Source organism: Atractosteus spatula, chromosome 13 (genome assembly GCF_055471065.1).
Source record: "Atractosteus spatula isolate fAtrSpa1 chromosome 13, fAtrSpa1.hap1, whole genome shotgun sequence".
Lineage (NCBI taxonomy): Eukaryota > Metazoa > Chordata > Actinopteri > Semionotiformes > Lepisosteidae > Atractosteus > Atractosteus spatula.
In genome coordinates, this window is record NC_142718.1 from 3,766,206 (window position 1) to 3,793,829 (window position 27,624).

The following is a 27,624-nucleotide window of genomic DNA, read 5'->3' on the forward strand; positions in this document are numbered from 1 at the left end:
CTGAGTGCCTCATCCAGGCTCAGGAGCTACGGATCATAGCTGTGCCCTGATAAAGGGATAGACGTTTACCTTAATCCAGGTGATCACCAGCTTTGCCGATTTTTTTTGGGTCCGTGGCAGGACTCCGAGAGCTTCTGTCATTTGGTCTTGTCAAGATATTGGAGTGATCTAATACATTTTGATTAGATTTCTAATCCGATGTCTAGAGTTGCGTTAACGAAGCACCATGGCTTCTTTGTTTGGCCTTTGCTCCTATCTCAAATGCTTCTGTGAATGCCTTCAGGGTGCATTGTTCACATTGTACCTTTTGCTAGGAAAAATGACAAGTCTTTGAAATTAGATCTTGACATAAATGAGGTTCCCCCAACCAGCAAATTACTTATTTGATAAGCAATCTGCAGATAAATAAAACAGTCCCTACCCTTTCCTCTTTTGTCTGATTTATTTAATTTTTTCTTGGGGAGGTGCTGTATTTCCCCTCTCCCCCCATTTACCGTAGCCTTTATTTTGTGGCCAGCAGTTTGACATAATTGTAAATGAGAGCTGTAGTATGGAAGGCACTAATTTATCATAAGTAAATGAATTAATTCATCAGATCAGTTGGGTTTTATGGCTGTTTGTCACTCTGCCAGTCTGGTCAGGTTTTTTTTTTCCCCACTGTGAGAAGAGGGGGCCGTGTCATTGTGTTTGACAGCTTCTGATTCTCTTGTCAGAAGCAATTTAGCAATAATCTGATTCCTTCTGCTTTGCCTGTGAAGAGGGGTCGTCTGCACGGCTCCCCTGCAACTTTCCAACCTGTTGTTGAAGCCGTCGTGTGGCACTTTCCCCCAGACAGCGTTCATTTGGATTCCGATTAGCTCCACTTCATCTTGAATTTAAATGTTTTGGGCATTCGCCACATATCGGAGCAATTCCGCCCGTGAACACCGTGCAAAAATATTGTAATTTATTCAAAGAGAGTTCTGGAAACAAGATTACCAAACTCTTGATTTTCTTTTTAAATTTGTATCGGCTTAGGTCTGAGAACAAACAAGGATAAATTGTAATAAGATTCCGTGATAAGGCAATTTTAAGCATGCCTCCCTTAACTCAGCATAATGTAGCACCTGTGTCTTGAAAATGCCTGCAATCCATTTTATATGAGTTATATGCATATTGGAATGTAAAGGAGTGAACTTTTTTTCAGTGTTCTTCAGAATTACTACTTAACTTTGGGGATCTTACCAGCACCACCCTCACTTATGTGACATTGGAAGACGCTAAAAGCGCTACTTATTAGCAACATATTTGTGAAAAAGTGAGAGATTTCAATGTGGAAGGACAGTACAAGGAGGGCTATAGGGACAGACAGCAGGTGAAAGTGTGTTGACCACCCATGCATCCTCTTTTGCTTTTCTTCTGACCTGATGACTCTTCCAATATGGGGTCCCTAGTAATGCAGTGCCATCATGAATTTTATCTGTTGTAACTTAGAAGCAGCCTTTTAATGAAGATATTGGCAACATGTTTTCCGGCAGGGACATCCTTTGAAAACTGTACCTAACAGTACCTTGTACTACCTCAGGATAAAGAGAACAGTGAGAACCAATTGCCCTCTTGGTAGAAATCTCAAGATTTGCCAGACTTGTGCAAAGTGTCTTAAAAAGATTTCCAGGGCCAGCCCATACTCATATACTTGCTCTGAAGTTATGGGATAGCCATTGTTATCCAAGATGCAAACTAAACTTTGGGATCTGTTATTGGCTCAGCGAGCTTCATGATAAAGTAGTCTTGGATGATATGTTATCCATGTGTCTGTGTACTTGGAGGCTGATCTGTATCCTGTTAGTTTCCATTGCCATGTGTGAGCAAGCGCATTCGTGTCATTATCCCCTTGTTGTTTAACACAAAGTACTGATAATTGCTAGAGCTATTTTAGGTATGACTCTACCTGTGTCTGATTCATCCGTAGCTGCTTAAAAAAAAGCTGGACCTATTTCAGAATTTTCTTTATTTTTCTCACAGAGGAAGCCTGCTGCTTAAAGTGATAGATCATCTATGTTTTCTGCATTAATTGCCAGTGTTTTGTCTCGGTTATTGGCACGCATGTGAGTGCCTCAATCATACATGTACTGTATGCTATGCGCACACACTGGGTGCTGAAGACATTCAGAGGCTCAGGCCTCTCCCATCAGTAAAGGTGAAACAGCTGACTGCTTGGATATTTGGCCCCTTGGCACTGTTAAGCTTAGCCTGCACTCAGTCTTATAATGTAGACAACTAAAAAAAAATAATCGTTTTGAACTGTTACTTATCCAACGTTTGCGCTAAAAATAAGTCATGATCTCAAACAAGACTAATTAGGATTATTGTGCTATTGATGTTAATTAGGAGGCGTGATAACAGTAATTCATAAAGGACTAAACCTGCTGTAGGTGAGGAATTGTTCAGTACAAATGTGAAAAAAAGTTATTTTACGCTTTTGAAAGGTTAGGATACAGCCTTTTGTTTTCTCTTGCTTTTTGGCGTTTTGTGCCATGATCAAAGTACTCCAGGGAAACTCAAATCAGCAAAAGACATTGCAAAAGGACTGCTTCTCAAACATGTGCAAGCACACTGCCTTTTAAGCAACAAAATACGTTTTTAATTTGAGTAGTATGGTTTCCCCTGTATGCCTCACTAGAATGTTGGGGCTGGAATAGTTTGGATTGTAAAAATGACACAACGGCAGACAAAGTAGAAACCTAGTAGATATTTTTACAAAGTTTGTTAAATTAACTCTTAACTCTGCTGAAAAGGCGAACTTGTGCATAATTGCCCACCAAGTGCTGGATGGGGAAAAAAACAAAAACTGTTGCTTCCAAACTTAAGCAGAGCTGCAGCTCAGCTCTTCGACTTTTAAGCGTCTTCAATCATTTTCAGTTTCTCATGCCAACGTTCTTGTGACTGAGACTTGGCCAGCGGTTTTGAGCTTCTCTCTATTTGGAATAAATTACTGATCAGAAAAGTCGCTCTCGCGGATGAGATTAATGGCGGTTGTTGCGGGCCATGCACACTTCCTTTGTGTTGCTTGAGGAAAGCAGGCTCCGCTTTGCTGATAAATCGCAGTCCATTGAGATAGATCATGGTTAGAGGTGGGGGGGGGGGGGAGTGGTAGTGGCGAAAAAAAAGGATGAAACATTTATTACACAAAATGCTGAAACTGGGAGGCGGGAGCAGATCTGCAATTACACTCCAGCGGGACGAGATTGATGAGCTGTGATATCAGGGGTGTTTTAAATTAAAGCACAGGGCGTAGGCAGCATTAAATATTTGTAAATGAAAATGGAGGATGTTTTGGTTAATGAAGTGCTGGTTTATTAAACAGTTCTTCCATTAGCTTTAAGTGCGTGTAAGATTTTATTGCCGTCTATAAAGCATGTTCAATCTTAACATTTCTTAATGATGAAGGCGGATCTCTGCAGGTGTTCTCCGACCAGTTAGGCTTTCTGGATAATTTAATTAAGGGGCTAGGGTTCTGCGTGCTGTTCCTTATTTACAGTGTACCAGTTTCTTTTACATTTTCATAAACCGAGATGATGATGATGGGAATAAACAGTACAAAATAGCCTCTTAATCACCCCACCCCTCTCCACTGGATGTAGAAACCTTCAATGTGCCTACACCTTAGCAGGCACGTTCTAGTGTCAAATACAAAGGTCTCCTAAACAAGAGTCAGACAACTACAAGAGGCTTCCCGATAATGAGGACTTAACCTTATCTGCTGCAGGTCTACAGCTTCCACCCTCCCTGGCCGGCACTATAGATCTAGGCAGGAGAAAATTCCATGTAAACAATATCAAGACAGGACATGATCCACACATGTTGGGAAAGGAATCTTGAGACTCCTGGCACCTTCTGTATCATTTTATAGCAAACTTTATAGGACTAGAAATAAATAAGGTGTAATAAGATCCCTTTATAAGCCATATACAATTTCTTGCATTAGGAATTTGTCATCATAAAGAGCTGGCCATGCCCCACAGGAAAGAGCAGAATTCAGTGGGCACACAAAGTACTAGGCACTGCTGTTTAGACCCCAGAGCGATCCAGAACCCTCTGTAAACACCCCTAGTGGATCATGAGATGTTTAGGATTTTTGGAGGCAAAATGTTTTGGCCAAAGTGCTGTCGTAGTCTGTAAGTCCCTAGTCCAAATACTGACAGCTGCTAAAGGTTTGTATGAAGCCTGTAATAGAAAAGGAAACCTAGACAGGCTGAGCCAATATCTTGGTTTTGCCCTTGAAGTCCAGCAGGTTATTCATTGTGTATGTAGACAGATTCACATAACGGATGCCCTAGGCGCACATTACAGAAAGAGCAGCCTGGTATTGAGCTTGTAAGTCCTAAACGAGACCATCCTCATTAAAGATAATTATCTTTATCTAGTCTATCTAGACCAGATTTGAGTGTCTAAGGTATAAATTAAATGTAATGGCGCATACGGGAGACCAGACTCTTTTTAAAATTGGACACCAAAATGCAGGAATGACGGCTTTAAACTAACAAGATAATGATCACAAAACAAAGGAACAGAAATAAATTTTAGTATGACAGAGCTAGTCCCTCTGCAGACTTTTTTTGCTGCAGAATGGAGAAGTTAATGCACAGTTGCTTCCCTTTTCATATGAATTTAGAAAGTCTGTTATGCGGTATTACCCCAGTACCCCAAAGGGGGAGAAAGAAGAATCATAGAACTAAGGTTAAAAGTCAGGAAGAACATTTGTTTTTATAATGTGAGCTTGAAAAGAATCAGGAAATTGAATCCTTCTGTACAAGTGTCTACCTTTGTAAAAATGTTATTTGAGTTGTTAGCTGGAAAGACATGTACGGAAGAGTGAATCTCGGTACCAAGGTGTTTGAAGTGTTTGACCAGCAGCACTGGGGGTGGGCTAATTTTCTGCTTTGCACATGTGAATAGTAGTAAGGCAGACCTGGAATAACTGTTTTTATACCCTTCTAGAGCACTGCCATTCTCAAAAATAGCTAAGGAGGCATTGACTGGGACACGTTCTTGCATAAGCAGTATATCACCACCATATGCTCTGAGTGTTTGCCATGTTGACTATTGTTAACAGAAATAGTAGATTGATGGAGAGTCTGACCTATTGATCCCAAGATACAAAAGCAAACTAAAAGATAAAAGAATTACATCCCTTATGAGCTTGTGTAAGAACAGCAAACTGGGATATGTTCTTATTGCCTGTTATGTGAAGGGTTAACCCCTTAATGAAACCTAATCCTAAACTCCTGTGATCTAGAACTGACCATAGATATTCCAATTCAAGACAGTCTTCTTGATTTCTAATTAAAGAACAACCCAGGGGAAGATAGTGTCTGTGAAGGAGACAGTGAACTTTGTCTTGTGCAAGATATTCCCTAATAAACTCTTGATTGCGGTGTACTAATATGGTCATTTTAGGCTTATAGCTGGTATGATAGCACCATCTTATAGAACTTGTCATCAGGGTAGAATAGAGAGATGGGACGATAGTTTACAGCTGAGTAAAGGCACATTAGTTTCCTTTCAATGATAGGAACATGACGACAGTATTAATATCCCTCCCAAATCAACTGAATTGTTTGCCAGTTTGTATCATTTCAAGTAGAAGATGTAAATGGTGCCAGAAAGTTGTTTAAAATTCTGGAGGGATGCCATCAACACCAGATGATTTAGCCTGTTTTATGTCCGGAACCAACACCTTGAGCTCAGACAGATATACAGTAGGTACCTCCAGGATGCTGCCTCTTCAGATGAATATATCAAGATATATTAAGGGATTGGGGAAGCATACATTTCTACCTGCCAGGGTTTTGGAAAAATAAAGGTTGAAAATGGACTACCCATCTAAAGTTGTATTTTACCTGAGCAATCGCAATTAGCATATTAGTATTATTTCCACCAAACGTCATTTTTTTTGCTTGACTTATAAACCCTCCCTGTGTGTTTCCAAGTTTTATCATGGGTTAGAATAACTGTGGCTTTGCCAGCAGGCTCTGTTTTCTCATAGGGGCTGTGCTGTATGCATTGAGGCCTTGTGTTTCGTCAGCAACACTAACACACAGATAGGGACAGAGCACCCTAGAACAGCTGCTCTCCTGTCAGCCTAATTGCAGAGTCAGTATTAAAGTGAATAGGTATGGATTCCATTATTTAAGCAGGGACCAATACAATGTGGGACCTGCTTTTAATGATAGGCATGTGCTGAGCAGTGTTGCAGACAATGCACTGTAAGAGGCTGTGAGAGAACACACTATGTTGGGCTCCTTGGATCTCCTCTATGGTGTTCTGATTCACAAGGTAAAGATCACGGGGGAGGCTCTGGGGGGGATCACTACACTGTAAAGTTTTATCATTGTCGGACAAACTTGTGAAGAAGGCACTGGACTGATAAATGCCTGCTACCCTACATGTGTTAGCTGTTTTGGAGGATGGGCATATTTTGAAGGAAGTATTTAAAAAAGGGAAAAAAACAACGTGAATTTCATGATCTGTACCCTGTATTTGTTTTGCCACCTAGTGTCATGTAAGGGCACATTTCATATAGAGATAATCAAATTAGTACTTTATTGTACTTAGTACTTTTCTCTACCTGGATGGGCCTGGTGATTTGATGGCAGACTGTGCCAGTCGTGACTAGAGTGATCGGGTTTTGCCAGTTATTGGGCAGGGAGTCCTCTTATCGTTGTATGCATTTTTCCTTTATGCTTTCTCCTCTTGTGTTTTGACAGCTGATCGCTTTGTACGAGGAGCAGGAGGCCCAGCGGGAAGCAGGGAGCCCTCATGTCAGCGTTTCAGGGAGACCCAGCCCAGACCCTTACGAGAACGAGCTGGCGGCCCAGCTCTCCGTCTTCCAGCCGGTCAGCGGAGAGATTGAAGTCAACTCCTCGGCGCTCAAATCAAGTATGTTCTGTCACTCAGTAACCACATACTTGTGGCCTTGGATTTTACTAAATGAAAATGCGATGAAGTTTTATCACTAGCCAGTTGGTTGGAAATTTCATCATTACAAAGTCTTAGTCTAATAAGAGCTCTTTGATCATGTCCGTACAGCTAAAGGTATTTATCAGTTCTTTTAATGCTGTTGTGCTAATCTCTTTTATTGCCTTGCTATTGTTTAGAAAATGCTGTTGAGCCCTGTTTGCAGTTTGCAGGGTTGCAGTTTTTTGGCACTTTTTTCCCATTTATTTGCTCAATCAAATCAGAGGACTTGAAAAATATTCATAGTGATTGGACCTTGAATCAGATGTGACTTTAACTGGCTTTGGAATAGAACTGTTCTGGTCAACAGTTACAGTAGATCAATATTAAATGGTGAGCTTAAGCTGCAGTGAAAACTAGACGAGCCTGTAGGCCCCCTGAAACTGAGTGTGACACCTTATCCTGCCCTTTCTTTTTGCTATATTTTAATCATCTCGAGAAAGGCCTACCTGTCTTTGTATTTCATGTTAAAGACTATACAAAGTTGAGGTTGTCACGGTGGAAAATATCAAACATCACCCTGCATATTGATTCAGGAAACCTGCAAGGACAACATTTAATAACCTTAGAAAACCTCTCTGAACCAATTTGGTTAGAACCGCAGATTTTCAAAACTGAAGTCACCCTGGTTGAGCAGAAGTTACACTGAGGGCTTTTTTCATCCACTCATATTAACTTTAAGGTTTGCTTGTAAAATGGGTGCTTTCGTGGTCACTTGCTGTTAACGGACGGGGCTACACAAATTCAAAACTGCATCCCTCCAAACCACACGCTCCCTTCCTCTTTCTGAGTAGCAGAGCTCTGTCTTGCACTTGAGCTCCAAGTGCCCTGTTTATTGAAGATGTCAACAGCATGAATATTGTATGAGTACGGTAAAAGATATACAGTACAGTGTCAACAAACAGCCAGCTCTAGGCCCTGTTAGTAAATAAGGATCTGAAAGGAAAGTGATCTGCTGGAGCTGTTTACAAGACTCGCTGCTCCACTTCCTTAACTGTAACTGTGCTTTCACTGGGAGCGATTCCTCAAGCAACATTTCACATATTCGTTTTTTTTTTTGGGTGCTTTGATGCTTGATGTCTGCTCAACATCTGAGCAGGTTCCTCAAAATGAATGTATGGAATGATGCCATTGTCATTTTTGCCAGTATTGTGGTTGAATGACTGAATCTTTACCGAACCAGAATGAGCTCAGCATCTTCCTAAGTGGTAGCTGTACAGCACTGCAACTGGTTTTAATTGTCTCCATTGTAAAAGTCTAAAAAAAACATAAACACACTTTTCTCAGAAGCTGACGTCATCGTGATTCCTCTTTCTAAAGGCTGATGCGGTATTGGTTTCCGCTGCGTCTTGTCTTTCTCCTAAAGCGAGAAAGAGCGATCTATCTTGAAATGCAATAAGAGAAAGTGAAGGCTGTGGCATAACAAAGTTTAGGATGAATTGATCTCACCTTGTGTCAGGATAATCTAAAATTTCATTTTCGCTTAGATCAAGCGGTAGGTGTTCTTAACTGTTCTCTTTCAGCACGGATCTCAAATATGTAATTGAGCCACATGATGACATTTCAGAATGTGCTGCACAGCCAGGAATGCAGCAGGATTGAGTCTTGTATATTGCTTCCCGGCTAGAGAACTTTCTCTAGATTCACCCTGAAAGCCAGGGAGGATTTCATACTGCTGCCCTAGGGAACTAGTTTATTGTACTATTTCTACTAGTTGGGAGCATTATAGCTTAGTGGAATCTTAGTGGAGTCTCTGGAATCACGACTGGCAGGTTGTGGGTTCAATCCCCACTGCAGATGCTTCATTTGTGCCTTGGTGTACCTTGACTGAGCTGCTTTACCCAAATTGCTGGAATCCACCCAGTTTTATGAATGGGGACCAGCATTTGCTGGGAGCAGGCCCTGAAATGGACTGGTGTCCACTCATGGGTGGGAGTCATCTGTTACATATTTGTGTAATGCTATGGAAACCAGAATAATCTCTGGACTGATGGTCCGCTCTGGAGCGAATGTAGAAATGATCTTCCTTCTTGTATTAGTAGAAAACTAGTGCGGGTACAACTGCTGCTGTTCTTGCTGCTAGAGCTGCTGTTCCTGTACTACATAGAAGAAGTCGTTTTTAAATTTGATTTATTTTTAGGTCGTGGCATGGTGCCCTTTGGACTGGCAGGTCCAATCGAGACTAAGAATGCTGAGAGTCCCAAAGCATGACGAATGGAAGCTAAATAAAGCAATACCAGCAACGTCAGGAAACAAAGTGAAGGACAGTTCAGAAATACCATTACCCAGCACAGATGATGGAGAGTAGCTTCAGATAAAAGAATAAAAGGATTGAGATGAGTTCTAAAACAGACCCATTGTTACTGACGTTTTGCTTAGAGAATGAAACCACATGGCCCTGCCATTAGACAAGAAAAAATGCATTCATGACTTGAGTAGCCAAAGTAATGTTACATATCAATGTGGAAATATATATATATACCAGTATTTGCTAAAAAGAGCTGAGCGCAATTCAAGGGTGCTTTATCTTGATTATCCACAAGACTCTGCCTCAACCAGATTGTGTAGTTTTATTTTTTTTGTTCTGCATATGCATTTCTGATTGGCATCTTAGAGGTCATTCTATGGTTTTATTTAATATACAATATTAAAATCGTGCAGCATTTAGTTTTGTTTCCCCCACTTTGCCAAAAGCTTGCATCTATACAGTAGGTGCTTAAATCTCAAATACTGCTTGGTAGACCATCGAGGGATGATTAGATATCTTAAATTAAAAGTGTGCAACATTAAGGGGACCACTCCATCACCCCTCAGCTTTTCAGGTCTTCTGTCAGTTTCAAATTGCTGATTGATAGCTCTTTAAATTAGCATCTTGCAGCATGGAAACCCAAATTCATGCCCTGGAGCATTTCTTGTGTTTCTTATAAATAATCAAAAGCTTGCCGAGAATGATTCAGTTCAACCACTGCCAGTGAGATCTCATTAGCCCCTTTCTTGTATTCAACATACAAAGCAGGTAGATGGAACCTCAGTGAAATCATTTGAATCAAAGGATACATTTAAAATGAACACATAATCCACTGAAATGTCGGGAGACCATGTTGGTCCGAGTGAGCATTCAGCATAATTAAAAAAAAGACATTAAAGGGAAGCGTCATGTACAGTAGTAGCTTTTGACGTACTTTCAGTGTGTATGTTTAACGATGTGCAAATGACAAAGCCTTCACATGACAGCGTCTAAAACATGACAAATGTTGGTTTTTGTAACTATTTTTGTGTTTGAAGCTGATGTGCATAATCATTGTACAAATCAGCCTTATCAGCTGAAAACTAAATAACTGGTTCAATATTACTCTGGTCGGAACAACTTTCCAGTTTTCAGTACTGTAGTAATGTGTTTTGTTAAATTTTGCAGTGAGCAATAAATCAAGTGCCTTGATCTTGTGCATACTTGTGCTTTGAAGTATTGTAACCTGCAATAAATGGAGAATGCATAAAATAAAAGTATATGACCCCAAATCTTGGTTACACCATGCTGTTCTATAAAGAAAAAGACACTGGCAAACATTGTGTTGATCATTAAAGAAAAGACTTAAAAATGTAAAGGCCGAGATTGGGCAGTACAGCATATAACTGGTCCAACATACAAATGTACCCAGATTAAAAAGTCTTTTAAACTAGAAAAAATGTCCATGGAATTAAATAGGCATGGAACAAAACACTTGAAGAATTACAAAGTGGGTTGAACGTAATTGAACTTAATGGGTGTGAGACATTGAAAAATAGGCTGCCCTGTACAGTAATTCAGTAAAATACAGCTTTGTAGCAAATAGACTGACCAGACCTGTTCATTGAGGGGTGCTACTGATATGAATCTAATTAGTGACCCAGAATTCAAGGAGGGGCAGGATGGGATTTGACCAGTGGGCAAACAAGTACTTTCTCACGTTTGCTTCTTTAAGAGCTAAGACATTTTGAGCATAGCTTTCAGTGATACAGGAGGAAATGAAGCAGTGGCTAAGCACTCTTTTATGCATGAAATATTAATCAGAGAAGTGCATTTTGCATGATAAAGATTTTTTTGTCTTGTTCTCTTTTATTAAGCATCTTCTTTTGTCATTAAGTTTAAGAAATTAAAATTGGCTACATAGGGGTTACTTAATTCATTATGCTGTAAACCAGATTTGATTAACAATGATCTGCTGCTGTAGTAGGGAAATGGACATGGTCTGTACAAAGTGAATTAAGGGCCAGGTGTCTAATGGCTTTTTTTCAGCAGGGAGCATACTGTATACATGTTTTTGAGCAATTTCTATATAGGTTTCAGATCTGCGCTCTTTGACATGAAGCTGTGTTGAAGTTTAGAAAGTATAATAACAGAATCATGAGGTAAAGTATGAAATAAAGCAACTTTGTTAAAGAATAGAAATGGAAAAGACAACAACAGATATTTTGCAGGCATGTTCTTATGTCCATGTCCTTTGCAGGCTCTGTTTTTATCCTGAGCTTTTCCGTGTCTTTGAACATATGTCTTTAATTTGTCTTAAGATTTTTTTTCAGGCACTAAGAAACAGTTTCAGAGCTCCTTATTCATGGGTGTATTAGATGTAGAAAACATCTGTCCATTTTTCTTCTATGTCCAAGATGAAGTATGTGTATGAACTGGAAACACGCATTGATGTTTCAGTCAAGATGAAACTGAGAGTAATTGTTTTGGGGACTTTTGAACTTTTTTAATTCCGTTTGTTTTCTTTACACCATTTCATGACCTCACTCTCTATTTTGCTTTGGAAAGGGATCTTTTGCATGAGCTTAGTCACTTTTTTTCCTCCGGTTCATATTTCTTAATTTAAACATCAAACTGGAAGTGTCGGTTTCCAAAATAAACCTTTCCTTTTAATTGGCGGTGGCGGTAAATAAGCTGTTTGTCATGTTGGTTTTTGCTAGACGCCCATCTGTGTTTTTTCGCCTTCTGCTCTGTTAAAAAAAAAAAAGAGACCCTAATCTGATTATACACGGTACATCCATCTTAAGTAGAAGTCATTTGGATTTGGTTGTTCTTTCATGTGGCTCTTGGTTTCTGGGCCTTCGCTGGGAGGAGGGAAACTGAAATCATGATGGATAATAGCTCAGGGACTCCAAACCTGTTTTCCTGTCTTTTTAATTTCATTTTGAGACAGCAGGACCTGTTTCCTCAGGCGTGACTGAGCCCAGATTGACTGTCAGTCTGTGGAGCTGTGAAGACCCCTGGCTGGGGCTGACCCAACTCCCCAGACTGTCTCAAGTACCGGTTTCTTTATTAAGTGGATTATAGGTGTCTCTTCTCTGCGTGGATGCCCATAGTCCAGCCAACCGGAGAGAAGAAGGCATTTGTTGAATCAAATTTTTCCCCTTAATTTTGTTATCAGATCAGTGGCGATATCTGGTGAATATCTTTCTGAGGAAGAAGAATCGTTCCGGTTCCCTGAGGGGTTTTGTTCTTCAGTACATTTAAAATTCACCAAAGTGTGGTGTATATATAGAAAAAAGGTGATGAAGATGTCCATCTCGGTTTTATTGACAGTGACTAAAGAACTTGTGGTTTTTTGTTTTTGCCTCGCCAAATATTGTCAGCCAGCACCTAACGCAGGGAGACTTTTTTGTTTCGTTCTAGTAACTGCTGACAGTGGAAACCGAGTTGCATGCTAATGATTTCAAGTTTCTTCCGTTACAAAGGCAAATGGAAGAAATCATTCTTGCCTCCGAAGTAGATATCGCCTTCGCAAATCTTCACCCCTAGAGGGACTACACACTCAAGGAAGGAGAGAGTAGATTACTTAAGGCCCTCCAGCCTTGAGCATCTGCTCTGCAGTTTAACTGCAAGGGTGGCGGGTTAATTCTTGTGTAGAAGTAAAGCAGAAGTAGAGGAGTTGATTGCCACATGTACATTGGAATGTTCATTCGTGCTAATCTCTCCTGACATACACGGTACAGCAGATGACGCAGCACAGCACCGTACATTAAACTTAACAGATAATAAAAACAGAAGAATAAACATGTAGTACTGAAAAAAAACTTGGTACACCATGCAAAAAAGTGCATAGTGCAGACAGGCATTGAGTCTGAGGCTATGCAGTTTGCTATTAAGGATGTGTACTGCAGTAGATTAGAAGCTGTTCTCAAGTCTAGTGGTCCATGCTTTAGTAGTGCAGTACTGCTTGCCAGAGCGCAGGGGGGAGGAGGGCTGGGATTGCTGGGATCTGAATGATGGATCAGGCTTTATTGCGAAGGCGGATGGCGTGAATCTCAATGGTACGTCACATCCCATCATCCTCTGTGCCGCTGCCACAACCCTTTGTCATCTGTCCATAGTGGTGTGGGAATATAAGAAAGGGTAGAAGCAATGGAGAGTCTGTTTATCTTTATTTTTTGTTTTGTTTTTTTGCCCTAAATGGTGGTTAGGGGTTTTGTGTAGTCAATGGCATGGAAGTCCAGTTAGCCTGCAACCTCACTGAAGCCTTCTAGTGGTGGACCAGTAAAGGTGGCCAGTTAACACTCCAAGAGCATGCTATACAACCAATTTGTCATGCCAGAGCTGCTTTTACAGTGCACCATGAGTGGCAAATGTAGTTAGCAGTTAAAGAAGGGAAAGCCTGATGTGTTCTGCAGGGATTTGTGCTTGGAGGGTGTAAACCACATGACTGGAGTCCGATTGAATTTTCTTTGCTTAGAATGGCAGTTGTGCAGGGTCCCCCCTGTGCCAGGTGATTAAGGGAGTATTGATCCAGCACTGCAGTGCTCTTTCACCACTACTCTTCTCCGCTTCAAGGAAAATGTTATCACTTGAGTCCATTTACAACCAGAGGCAAAGCCTTTTAAGGAAAGGGGATGTGCTATTGATTGCTAATAAGACAGGTTCACCTTCACTGACAGCGTGCACGGAAGGCACCCAGTTATTTTCTCAAGGGTTGGAAGAAATGATGATTTGTTTGAATTAAGGGTAATGCACTTTGTATTGATGCCATCAATATTGTCGGTTTAGCATGTGTTTTCATGCAGATTAAGAAACGTTAATCAAGAAATGTTACAAGTGGGTAATTGCTCTCTAATGTTCTGGAGATCACAGGAAAAAAAAAGAATTTTTAGAGCTCAGACAAACATTGCAGGCTATTATATTGCTTTTGTTAATTGTATAGTATTGAAATGAACATCATGGTAGATTACTTTATTACATTTTATACATTAACTTTTGTACTGTATGAATATACATTAAATCTTGCAGAAGATTTTTAGATCAAATTAATTAAAAGCCAATAAAATTCACCTGACAGATCCACAGCTCCTGTTCATCCACAGATGCTCCTTTATGGGCCCCACGTTAAAGTTAGCCGTTCATGTGTCCCACCGAATGGCCCAGTGTGAGCAATTTATGGCTGTCCAGCTAATGTAATGAGCGATGGGCAGGATCATTAAAAGAGGACGTTCACTTATCCCTGTGGGTTAACCTCTCTCCTCTCGAGCTCTTAGCTATTCAGTCGAGCTGAACGGGATTAAAGACCTAGAAGTAGGCTTGGTTGGAAATATCACACAAACGTGGACTGTAAAAGGCTGTCCACCTTTTATTTTTGTCTATGTAAACAATTAGATATGGGATGAGGTTTTTACATGAAGCTTGTAAAGTGGCTTTTCAGGAAAGATTAGCAAACTGTCTTAAAACAGGGCAGTTTTTCTCTCATTGAGAAGTGAAAAACAGCGCTAACACACATTTAATGATTGATCGATTAGTGTCTCAGATGTCTAAACAAGCCAGTACATGCCTGAAGGTTTATTTAATGCAAAGAACTAAGTTAGATATGCAGATTTTGCAGTGGGTGTATCGCCAATATAAGGACAGCTCTAGGTCTAAATATACTTTGATCCCTTTATCACAGATTTAGGATGGAAAATGGTTGCCACTTTAACTTCCTTGCTTTTAAAATAATATGGTTAATCAGGAAGAAAAGTCTAGGAATTATGTAGTGCTTGTTGTTACTTAGGGTGGCTATATTTTCTGAGTGCTGTAAAGGCTGTGATCCTTGCTCCTCGTCCAAGCAAGTTAAAGCCCTGAAAGTTTCATTAGGAGTCCAATTCCTCAATGACTACACGAAAAGTCAGTTGTAATTAAGACAAATTAATAACATGATTGATTGTGTGCCTTCCAGGACCAGGACTGAGGATCACTGGTTTAGAGTGAAAGAATGTGGGTTATTATAGGAATGCACCTACTATTACTGAAGTAGTACCGAAGAGAACTAGTAAACCATGTATTGGATTATATTTCTTTTCACACTGCCCATCTGTCTTTTTCGTACACTGGATTCAGGAGGCAAAAGAAAATCAGTCCCTTGGTACAATGTGAAGTTCGTTTTAGCCAGTTGTCTCTGCTTGAAATTTGTCAATCCAAATTTCACTGTAATTTTTTTTAAAGCCTTCGTAGTAAGGAGACACTTGAGACGTCCGACCGCTCTCTTTCCCATCATACCCTTGAGGTATCTGTGGCACTTATCTTTATGAGTTCTTGATTGAGCCGTGAATTTCTGGTTTTTAACTTGTCCTTGGGGATCTGCCCTATACTACAGTGCACTAAATTGCATCTGACACGCACAACCTTTTTTCTTTGACCTTTAGGCGTAGGGTCAGGGAGTCAAAATGACCCTGACTTCTAAAAACGAAGGGGCTCTCCTAATCTGTCTAAACAATCTGGAAGAATGAAAACAAGGCACATTGTTTACAGGGGAGGGGGGGGCAAAAAAGGGATTTCTGATAATCGTGTTGATTTTGCAGTCCATTGAGCGCATACACACATAAGAGGGAACATTTTCACTAGGCCAAGGTGTTGAACTGAAACATACGCAGTCTGTTTAGTCCCGCGTGGTCGAACCTTGAAGCAGAATTGATTGATGAAACTCTTCGTTTGCATGCTACTGTAATTTCTGCTGTTATTTATCTTCTTTTATAGATCCCATTAAAATTTTAGTAGTGATTTTAGGAAAAGGCTTTAATTTAGTTAGCATTAGACTATTCGATATTGTTGTGTTACTAAAAATGGTCCAAAGAATTTATGCGTTTTTGTTAAAGCCTTATCTTACCATCTTTTTAACCTTTTCAACCACACTCTAAAGTGTACATAAGGTTAGCTCAACATTGCATGCTTCCAACTAGGCTTTTGAATTTTTGTATTTCTTATTGAAATAGATTATTAGTTCGTGGACTTCTGAACTTAAAAATGATATTGGTTTTAGGGTCCTTATTCGTTGCAAGCCACTCACTGAAGTTTTTTTTTTAATTCTGTTAGTGATTTTGTAACTGGATTCATATTTTATGTTAGCTTTCCAATGCTTATTCCAAGAATGACTGTGGCACCAGTGCTACCTTCTGCATTGTGTAATTTACAGTGTAGCTTGCTTCCGGAACATATGGTCATAAGTTTGATTTGTTCAGAGAGATGGTGTGGAAGTGCTCTAGATGTGGGGTCAGGGAGTCAAAATGACATTGACTCCTGCAAGGAGGGGGGACTCTCCTTATGGTCCAGGGGATGTTTAAATGCAATCCAGAGTTTTAGAATTTTATAATAACCTAGTCTTTTAAAACACAGTATCTTGCATTTCTAAAACATTGGCATTTTTAGTTTGGCAAGATGGCAGGATGGAGATTTCCTGAACATACAGTAGAACTTCCGAGGTTTTCTAATGATGTGGATAATTACACTCTCGTTTGTTCCACCTGGGAATTGAAACCAAGAGGTTAAGGAGGGGTTAAAAAATGGTGACACTTAAAATTAAAGAAAAACAATTTCTGATGGATGCCCTAATTAGATCCTGTGGGTCATTTGTATTCTCCAGCTCTTAACTTTTGATGTGTGTTTTAAGGCATTCCAACTTCCGACAAGTTTCTCCTCCAGAATTCCAAGTGCTCATCTTTGAGGCATTTTTTGCAAAAAAAAATAAAATAAAAATTGAGGCAGTGTGTGCGAAATTAAACAGATTAGAAAAAGGATTCTGATACCTTTTTTTGCAAGTGGAGAACTCTAACACTGGATTACTTGAAAGAGCCTTTTCCAATATTTGAAAATCATGTTCCAGTACTGTGTATTGTAAAGAATCAATTGCCAATCAGTCGTACTCTTGGCGGTTGTAATTGAATTTGAGTGAAGAAAGAGCCCTCTACCATTAAGAGCTGTTTTTATGCCAGAAGGGGCAATTAATTGAGATAACTCCTTGGTAGATAATGCTTGATCACACAAAAGGACATAAATCATTCCACATATACCAATTTGCATATTGTCCTGATATAGGAAGAAAAAGAAAGAAAACTCCCAGTTCTGTCTAGGTTTAAAAATGAAACCTACAGTTTAATTTGACGAGAAATGTATTCGTCTTTATTCTGTTAACTGCCACGTTGAAATTTAATCCAGAATCCTGTATTGTTGTTCAGATAGTGTTCGTTCATTGTGTAATGATTATTTGTTTGAAACTTTTGTTGTTTAAAGACATACTGCTGATCCGGCAGACGGGTGTCACCGTAAGTGTGGTGATAAAAGACAAAGTAAAATCAGCATAAAATTTTATTTTGCAGAGCAAGGCTTTACCAGTTTAAAATCCATCACTTTGTGTAAAAAAGCAAATGCAATGAAAGTGAAATGTTTTTTTTTAGAAATTCCTGATTTCATGTTTTTACTTTAACATACGGAAAATTTATCAATGACACGTAGACTAATTTATTAAATACATTAAATTATTTATTAGATATATTGTACCATATTTTCTAGATATGGCCTCTCGTGCGTATCCTTTCTTATAATCTTATCTTCTGACCTAATTAAGACATAGACACCCTAATCTGATTGTGGTATAAAAGTCTACATCCTGCAGCAACAAAAGAAAATTAGAATCTGACCATAATAACTGTTTACCTACGGTACAATACTTCAGCTGCACACATACAGCATGTAATTTTCCTTTTGTTGGATTTGAGGAAATTTCTTTGGAATTATATAGCCCATTCAGCATCAACCTTTTCTATTAAATTGTGTGCAAAAACATTGTTTTTTCCCAATATAGGTTTGACAGTTTAGTTTTGTGCAGTATTACAACAATTCAGACTCAATGAAATATTGCTCCCCTCTTGACTACGAGACACCTTTTTCCCTGCTTGTTATACTTTGTGACAGAACCTAGAACAGGTACTCAGTAATCAATTTTACCCAGTTATCAATCTGATACCCAAGCTCCTTTCAAGAAATAGCTAGAGGAGATTCTCAAAATGGATAGCTACTAACAGCACGACACACTACATAAGATAAGAGATAAGATCACTTTATTAGCCATATACATTAGGCTAATAGCATTAGGAATTAGGAATTCGCATACCCCAGCTTGCTGTCCATGAGACACACAGACAGGGAGAGAGAAGCTTGGGGTCAGAGCACAGGGTCAGTCATTGTACAGCGCCCCTGGAGTAGTTGGGGTTAAGGGCCTTGCTCAGGGGCCCAACGGAGTAGGATTCCTCTGCTGGCCGCAGGATTTGAACCGGCAACCTTCCAGCCACAGGCGCAGATCCTCTGCCACAGTACCACCGCTCCACCCCAAAACCAGACTCTCCCTGAACGGGCACGGATGGTGTTCGAACCCGCGCTCTTTGGTTTACGAGACCTGATGTCATCTAGTCCAAATGACCTCTTTTAATTTTATTTTGCTGTGGTCCTTAATTGCATTTACAAGCTACACCTTCATACAGTATTAACCACAGACAGAACATGTTTCCTTGGCCTAATAATAACAAGGACAGATTGCATGACATTGCTATTTCTAAATTGTGAGAACAGATGGCTGACCATGCAGATATCATCATCCGCGAAGAAATTTACTGTGGCATAACTTAAACTGTAACTCCTTTTATTTTAGGGTAACAGTTTTTAAGGCTTTAAGGCTAATATACTGTAGTTTCATTATTGCACAAGCTATGGACTTGGGATAGTTAGAAGTTCAGTTCATGTAATAACATACATTTCCAAAGTCTTGTTTGATGACATGAAGAAAAAAAAAATATGAACACAATTCTTCAGAAATAAATTAATGGTAGTATTACTAAATCCTTGTTAAATTCATCTTCCTGATAATAGGTACAGATAATTGATTACCAATGAGTTCAGATATGCACAGTGAAGAATAATGGTTTTCAGTGGATTCTAGAAATCTAATTACAAAATATATTCCGAAGAGCATAATAGCTTAGCCTTAGTGTTTAGATATTTTACATGCAGTTTGAATAGAGCTATCAGATTGATGATTCCATTAGTTAGCCCTAAACTTGAAAACCCTGATTAATTTTGGGAGCATTTGGCCCATATCCCCCATTGATTTTATTTATTTCAAACGCAGTCCTGTTTCTTGGGGGTGAGAAAAATTACTCTGAAACTGGACACTACTTTTATTTCCTTTGCAGAGCCGCGTTTAGATCATTTTTATGCGTTTCCGGGGATGAATTGCTTTCATTCTGACTCTGAACACTAGTTTTCACATTAATGCCATTGATCCCTGCTTGAAAGGATGTTTGGTTGCATCCGAGAATGTCTTGTGTGCCGCTATTATCATGTTAGTTACACAGGAGGAAGCCTTCCTCTCGCAGGAGAGAGACTAAGGCCAGCAATAGCAGGGGGCTCGAGAACAAGCTACCCAGCCACGTTGCTGAAGCCAGCACCCATTCACGAAACGGCTGGAAGAGATCCTCAGATCAATTAGCTACAAGGACCAAAAGGGGCTGGAAAGGGGCCACCTGGGCTCCTTTTTCTGTGTAACCTTTCTTATTCTCATTCTCAGCAGTAGACTTTATTTCACCCCCCAGTGCTGCCAACATAAACAAACTGGTCTCAGTGTCATACCTGTGGGGAAACTGCAGGTCCAAGATGGAGCTCCTCAGTTCCATGGACAGTTCACCCGGCCTGTGTGTACCGATGTGTCCTGGATCCTCTTGTCAGAAGGCCGTCTTTGGCACCAGGCGTGGACTCATTCATGCCGGGAGCCAAGGAGTCACGTTTGTTCCGTTTACAGAATTTAGAAAGCCGCGTAATGACACAAGGCCTTAATAACTTTCCTCGCCTAAATCGTCTGCAAAAAAACCTGACACCATCAGGGCAAAGTGAAAACAGAAACAGAATCTAATTTTTCGGTCTTTAAACTTTGATGTTAGTAAGGTACACAAACATATATACTATAAAGCTATACCCGCGTATTTTTCACTGCTGGAGCAGAAGTGATTTTTTTGCCTGTATTTTATGAGCTGTAGGATTAAGTCTTTACAGTTAGGGAAGGAGAAGATAAACTTGTTTTTTTTTTATGATAATGACCACAACCTTTTCTCTATCCTTGGGATTTGTAGCAAAACGCACACTTTTTTAACAATGTATTTACAAGGTTTTCAGAAAAAGTTCCTTTACATTTGAAATAATTAAAGAAGTGATGTTCCAGCAAACATCTCTTGTAAGGTAGTGTGTATGGCTAAATTGTAAAATCTAAAACAGTTGGCACCTTGGTTTCGCGTGGCATAATCTGGAACTTTGTTGGCATCAAGTTGTTTCAAATTCCAAAGCTATTTTGTTGGCAAAGATGTTTTTTTTGTGTTTTTTTTTTACCCCAAGCATTTTCATGTCCATAGTGGTCTTAATTGACTTGTGGTTCCTGGAGGGCCCCAGAGCTGCAGGACTCCCGGCACAATGAAGCTACCTGTTTCCTATTGTCTTGCCCTCTCTGGGGGCAATCGGGGAAGAAAGGCTTCAGTGTGGCGGTGCCTTGGGCAGGCCGAAGCCATTCGGAGCGAGCGGAGCCCGTCCTTTCCTGAGTATTCAGACAAGCAGGGGCATTGAGCTCCTGAAAGATTTGTTTACATGCTCTGTGGAGACATTGACGGGAACCAGCACTCCTTTTACAGTATCTGTTGTTACCCCAAGAAGTCATGAATGTCTTGAGAACAAAACTTATAAATAACAAAATTCCTCAATCCCACCCTACTAATCCCTTATTCCTCAATCAAGTGTATTTCTCTCCCTTTATATCTTCTACTGTAACTCCCTTAAACACTTGGTGTACTGTGTTCCAATCACTAACTTTAAAAATTGTAACTTATTTTTAACTTTGTTGAAATGATTAACAGTCTCCCAACATAGGTTTCCCAACTAGCTAAATATGAGGAGGAAAAAATACACATTGGGACTTCAGACAACTAAGTCTTGCAAAGACTTAAAAACTTTTCAATTTAAAGTTATCCTTCCCTTTTAGAATTTCAGACGTCTTGTGTGTCTAGGCATAGATATTCCAACCAAGGCTGCATGTAGCAATGCAGAAGTTTTTTTATTTTTTTTTCTGAAGCAGTTATCGGCTTTTCACTTTGTGAAACGCGTAAACAGATCGCTTTCTTTCATTCGGGCACCCTCCCTGTCTTCTGTCGTCTTAGTATAGTGTTAAGAATTCAGAACACAGTCCCCGCCAGTTCTGTGCTTTGAAGTCACGAGCTCCAGCACTTTCAGCTGCTTGCCTCCCAAAATAACTTTCATTACTTGTGAGGACTGAGGCAAATATCAAACCAGCGTTTGACATTTGATATTTGCCCGATTTCTTTGCGAGACTGCTCTCAGTTTCGATATTGTCTATCTTATACAAGTGCAGTCCATGCAAGCCTGCAGGTAAAGGCAGGCTCAAAGCCTAGCCATTTTTAATTTTAACCCTGTTTGTGAGGCCTTTAGTTTGTCCTGTTTTATCTTTCTAGTTTTTAAAAATATTGCTTGTCGGTCCACAATTCAATGCGGATACCTACAGTACCTGAAAAAGAAATTTGGAAAAATTAGAGATGGTGTGTTAATGATCACTGAAATAAAAGCAGTTTTCCTAAAAAAGACCCTCCACTATGAAAGGCTCATGTTTTAAATGAAAATCTCTCTTACAATTTGCAAAAGCTTTCTATATTTTATTTTCAGAGTGAGAGAGTAATGTATCCTATACAGAATGAGTGTTTGGAACCATTTATGCATATAAAAGATGCAAGGAAGTTATAGAATTTATAAGCTTACAGTAACAGGACAATATGTGTCAAGAGTAGAGAAAGGGTGTTAAATGTCAGCATCATTGTCTGGTGTTCTTTCGAAGCTAAGCGCTCGGTTAACTGAAATGGTCTAATTACTGTCTCAACCGGAGCTAACCAAGTCTTGTAAAGTTGATCGTTTAAAAGACAGGCTTGATTTAAAAGGATGTAAAAACAGAGGTTTTCCAAGGCCAAGATGGAAAGTGATAAACGTTTCCACTTGGGCAGATGAAAAGAGTTCGAGCTTAGGAACGACTTGGATAGAAATAAAGCCCGGGAGTGCCTCTGGCCCAGCAGGAATTGAGTTAGATGCCTGGAAATGAGGAAGGTTGTCCAGGCTTTCCTCCTGAGTACTTGTTTGGATAAGGAGTTGTATTATAAATACCGGACAGAACAAAAGAACGGGGTTGATTCACAGGGTGGTGGAGGTGAGGATGGGTGGTTTGTATTGCTTACCAACGCCTCCCTTACAAACTCACACACATGGACTGTACTCGCCTCTAACTGGTTTCTTTGGTGTTGGTCCTTCTCTGTAGATACCCCTCTCATGGTGAGAAGCAGCAGTGACCCAGCTCTAAGCCCCCCTATGGAAGGGAACGCAGGGGTCACCCAGTCGGAGGACACCAGTGTGCATTTTGGCACGGTAAGGTCTCCAGTACTGCTCTAAACCAACAGAAGGATCCAGACAGGCAAAGACTGCAGCCTCCTCCTTGTGTTCAGCCATTACACACCTATTCAAGCCCTACTACGTTAAAGTGAACCAACTTGGCAGCAAGACTTCAAACAATCTGCCAAAGCAGAAATTGCAAGCCCAATATTTAATGATTGGGTTTCTATTAAACAGAAGAAACAAACTAATACTGGCTCTTGAAACCTAGAACAGGGCCCCGATATAGATGATCACTCAGAAAGTGTAATATTTTCTAATAAATGTTATGCAGTGGGAGTTTATCTGCTATACGTTCATGCACAGTGGTATTCTTATTCATGCCTGGTACAGTACAGCAGATAACACAATGTAGACAGTACATTACAAAAACCAGAAAATAATAAATAGTGACTGTACAGTATGTACTGTAAAGACAGTAAACAGAACAATAAGAGGTATCCAAGTCAAAAGTGTATTTAATATCTTTATGATAGCTATTTAATATACACTGGCAGAAGTAGGTGGCATGCGACATCTTCAATATCTTTCTCATTTACATGCGAATGGGCTTTATAGAGTCCTGGAAGCCTAATGATTAGCCATTCCCTTTTCTAAAAAGCACTAAGCTTAGAAGGGAGTTACCTTCAAGAAGTGTGGAGGCAGACCACAGCAGCCTACATTTGTATTAAACAGCAAAGTGCCTTTCATCACTGCTAATGCTGAGCAATAATGTCCAGGCTCAACCCATGATCCCGTGCTGAAAACAGGAGCCTGCCAAAGAAAAGAAATGCACTTCATCTTTGATGTGGCTGCCTCAGTATTTTCCTGCAGTGTGAATTATGCAGCGTTCAGAATTTGACACGCTGTGCTGTTTTTGCCCTTTTTAGCTGCCATAATCCACAGGGATGTTTTTCTTTAACCATAGCAATTTTGGTTATTATTTCTTTTTCAGAGCTTACTCATTAGTTATCTAGGTTTATCAACTGAGGTGGCAGTACACGCTGGACCTGGTAGTGTCGGCAGTGCTTGGTGATTCTGGAAACCAGGAAGATAATGACCAGCACATGGAGATCATCATATTGCTATATTACGTCCTGTTATATAAACAGGCTTTAGCTTGTCTAACATGGACTTGGTTTGAATGGTAGCGTCACTCCTCTTAACAGAAAACCAAAAATAACACCAGTGCCAAGGGTGAATGAATTAACATATAATATATTATTGGCCAAAAAGTCTATGGTGATGTCCGATAATTTATAAAGTTAATGGGCTCATTGGTCTAAACCAGTTTTCCCATTAATTCAGTGCTCTGAGTTTTTTTTTCTTGTGACATATAGAAGAAACAAAAGGCTTTTCGATGCCATAAATAATTGAGGTTAAACTAGACTGGCACGTGTAGGGGTGCCTGTGTCTTTCATGAACAGCTTGGGGAGCTGTTGTTATATCCTCTTGCCTCGTGTTCTCGTGATTTAGCAGGGATTTTTAAAAAATCTGTCGCCTTTCCATCATGTGCCCAACCTTGCCTCTCAATAAATGCTCTGACGTTTGCAAATTGTGCCCCAAAACAGTGTTCTTTTGTTGAGAAGCTGGGCAGCATTTCCGTAATAAATTTCCGTAATTCTGTGCAGCCATTTATATAACCCACCCCAAATTCAATTAACAGGTTATAGAACCCCCCCCCCCTACACACACACAAAAGAATAAAATCACAGAGCTTCTCTTTTCTTTTAGCCACCCAATATTTTCTCAGCTATGCCTAATGGACTGGCTGAATATAGATGGCTTTCTTTTTATTCTTGTTGCTTTTCCATTTCCAGAGTGCCTTTTTTTTTTGCTTTGCAAGTCTTTAAAGGAGGGAGGTATGGATGTTTAATGCACTTTGTGTCCCTGTATCATCCTTGTTCTTAGTCTTTGTTCTCTCCCTGCCACCTGCCTCAACAAACAAACTGCAAAATATATCGGCGAAGTGCTCTACTTGGTGTCTCATAGCGTGCCAGGCCTCTGTGAGGGGTCTAACTCTCTTAGTGATGCTGCTTTTAGTTCCAGCTGAGCCCCAGTTCCTCTCACACCCTGTTTGAGCTTTGAACCATCAGGAGAGCTCACCAATGAAACATTTATACACAGAGATCAACTGGAAAATGGTGTGGTTGGGTGACCTTTCAAAGAATATTTTCAGATTTGCCTATCTAGTTGTGTATCTGTGTTTACTTTGATTAATCTGTTATGTGCCTATAGATGTAAGATTTTTTAAAACTGAAATATCAGATTGCCAATCATACTTGCACTGGGTTTGTGTACGGTGACAAATGCACGTCACAAAGAATCAGGTGAGGATACTGTGTAATTTCAGTAACGTCACTTGTCTGCAACTACAATTATTAAAGCAAGCATGTGTGTGTGTGAGGTTTGCACTGATCAGTTTAAAGCTGCTGTAAATTGAATCAAAGAAAGGGTGCTTTTCATTATCTTGTGTTCAATCTTGTCGAATTCTGTTGGGCTCTGATGTAGTAGGTGTAAACAGGAAAGCAGTATTTGGATTTCTGAACATTATCTGGTGCCTTAGGTTTCAGATAAAGCAGTTTCTTTCAACAGGTGACAGATCAAGGCAGGAGATACCAAAGAGCTCAGTGGAGAACCGGTGATCATTAGCAGAGATTGTCAACATTCTCAAGAGGAAAGCCTGCCTTTGTCTTTTTCATAATCTTGATATGTGACAGCGGTTCAGAGATGTCACACACTGCCAGAAAGAATCATGCAGTACTCTTTTTTTGTGTGTGTACAGCTCACAAAGTTGCCACAGCGTGCAATTTTAAGCACCAGCGTTCAAAGAAAAGTCTTGTTGTTTTTCTCAAGGAGGAATGTGCTGTCGCTGGTGCTGTGTCGTTAGCTAGGTGTCTGCCTAGGCAGAGAGTTTATGGTTTTGCTCTTTTCTGCTGCTTGCGGTAGCTGAACTACAATTCCCATCATCCCCTGGGCCTGTGAAGAGAGCACACAGCCATGTTGCTCCTTAGAGAACCTCTCTTATGTTCTTAACTTTTACACTTAATTAATACAATCATTGCTTCCAAAAATGGAGTTACTGTGTATGACTAACATGTTGCTTTTTACCGTGATGTTAGTGTTCCTGGAGTTTACCCTTAACCCATTGGTGGAATTAGATTGTACACAACTTGCATGCAAGGTTTTGTATGAAAAAAATCCTACTGGTCTGATTAATGACGTCTAAATATGTATTTATGAGAATATTCTAAATCTTACAGTCACATACCCCTCAGTTTCTTGTTTGGAAATCCCAGATATTGGCTCCCTTGTTCCTTAAAAAGAAAAAGTCCTGTTGATATCAGATGAAGTTTTGTACTGCTGAAGGTGAAGGTCTGTGTTGTGGTGGTATGATTTATTGATGGAGGGAAGAGTCCTTTTGTCTGGGAGTTTGCATTTAATGAGTCTTATCCGGGATGCTGTTAAATAAGCCCCAGTCTCACTTGCCTCGTGACAGCTCCAAGATAAGGGAGGTGCTCTAACAGAGACAGATAACCCTTGTCCCTTCTTCAGGGGTCAGAAGCCAAACATCTGTCCTGGTGGCACCCCTGAGGGGGGCATCAGTGTGAGACAGGAAATGACCCCCCTCCCCCACCCCCTCCCCCTGTGTGTGACTGACAGCAGTCTTCAGAGAGAGTGCATCTCATAGATAATACTCGCTCAGTGTTGCAGAACGCTTCCCAAACACTTTAAGGGGCACAAGAACACCAAAATCTGTGTTGACGTTGGATTTTACACGTGTAACATGAGCACCCTCCACCCTCATCCTCATATTGTGTTTTTTTTCAATACACTTCTTGACTGTTAGACGTTTTGTTGTTGCTGCCTTTTTTTTAAAGCTGTTAACACCTGTGCTCTGTTTATCCTCTTAGATCTCAGAGGCCTAAGCCACTTCAGCTTGACTTGTTGCTTTTCATTCCCTGCCCCACCTTATTCCTCTCTGGATGTTCGTGTTTTTTTTTAATCTGCACGGTTTTCTTTCTCGCAGTAATGTGTCTCCGAATTGCTTCATTGGCCCTGGCTGGGTGAGTTTCTTTAATCAAGTGTCGCTAACCTCTCTGGTGAACTGGAGAGAGCCAGGCAAATTGCTGGCGGGGTCACCTGGGATTGCTGATGAATTAGTCAGGTGTCTTGACACCACTTTTAGTCTTGGCCAATCTCCACAAGACTTAATAAAACGGACCTTAAAAAAGTGCAGTAAAATTTCTGTGCAGTGAAATATGAAGGAAAAGACCCTCCACCCTCAAAAATTTATTTTTTTTGTATTGGTTGATCCAGTTACACTAGAGCACATTTATCTGGTGGGATGTTTTTCAAAGGCTAGTACACTATCCTGCCAATTTGAGTCTTTTACGTGCAAATGTTTAGATGTTAAGCTGTAATTCCTAGAGACTGGTAAACATTTTGTCAGTTACTAAAAGGCCATTTGCACTGTTAATTATATCTTTAATTATTTCTTAAGTGGAATGTACAGACAAGGTAAACATTGCTATTGTGCTGCATAAACACAATAATGGCAAGATTCTGTAGCACATGGCTCTGCAAGAGAGCAGATCATCCTCACTTTTTCTGGTTGAAAGCATTCCAGCGCTGCCTTCACAGACAAAGGGAAGCCAAGGTGGCTGGGTAATTTGTCGCAAATGGTTGAGAAGGGAGCAGAGCTGCTTTTTCTTACAGTGCAACACTCTCCACAAGGCTCTCTCTCCCTCTGCCTGATGGAGCTGTGTCTGTATTGTAGAGCACTGGCTGGTAACAGTTGCTAATTGGCATCCTCACAGCCTGTATCCAGAGGCGTTTGATGTGGGAGAGGGAGCTTGCTCCTTTAGGACAGGGCAGGTGGCCTTTAG

The 27,624-nt window shown here is 40.2% G+C and overlaps 1 protein-coding gene across 3 annotated transcripts in view; it reads left to right on the plus strand.

Annotated features, from left to right (window-relative positions):
* pard3ba (par-3 family cell polarity regulator beta a) overlaps positions 1–27,624 on the plus strand; it is a 315,539-nt gene that overhangs the window by 69,501 nt on the left and 218,414 nt on the right. For all 3 annotated transcript variants that reach the window (XM_088930125.1, XM_088930127.1, XM_088930126.1), the window contains exons 3-4: positions 6,750–6,921; positions 22,626–22,732. In XM_088930125.1, coding sequence (XP_088786251.1) covers positions 6,750–6,921; positions 22,626–22,732 — 279 coding nt within the window. The remainder of the gene's footprint in view (positions 1–6,749; positions 6,922–22,625; positions 22,733–27,624) is intronic.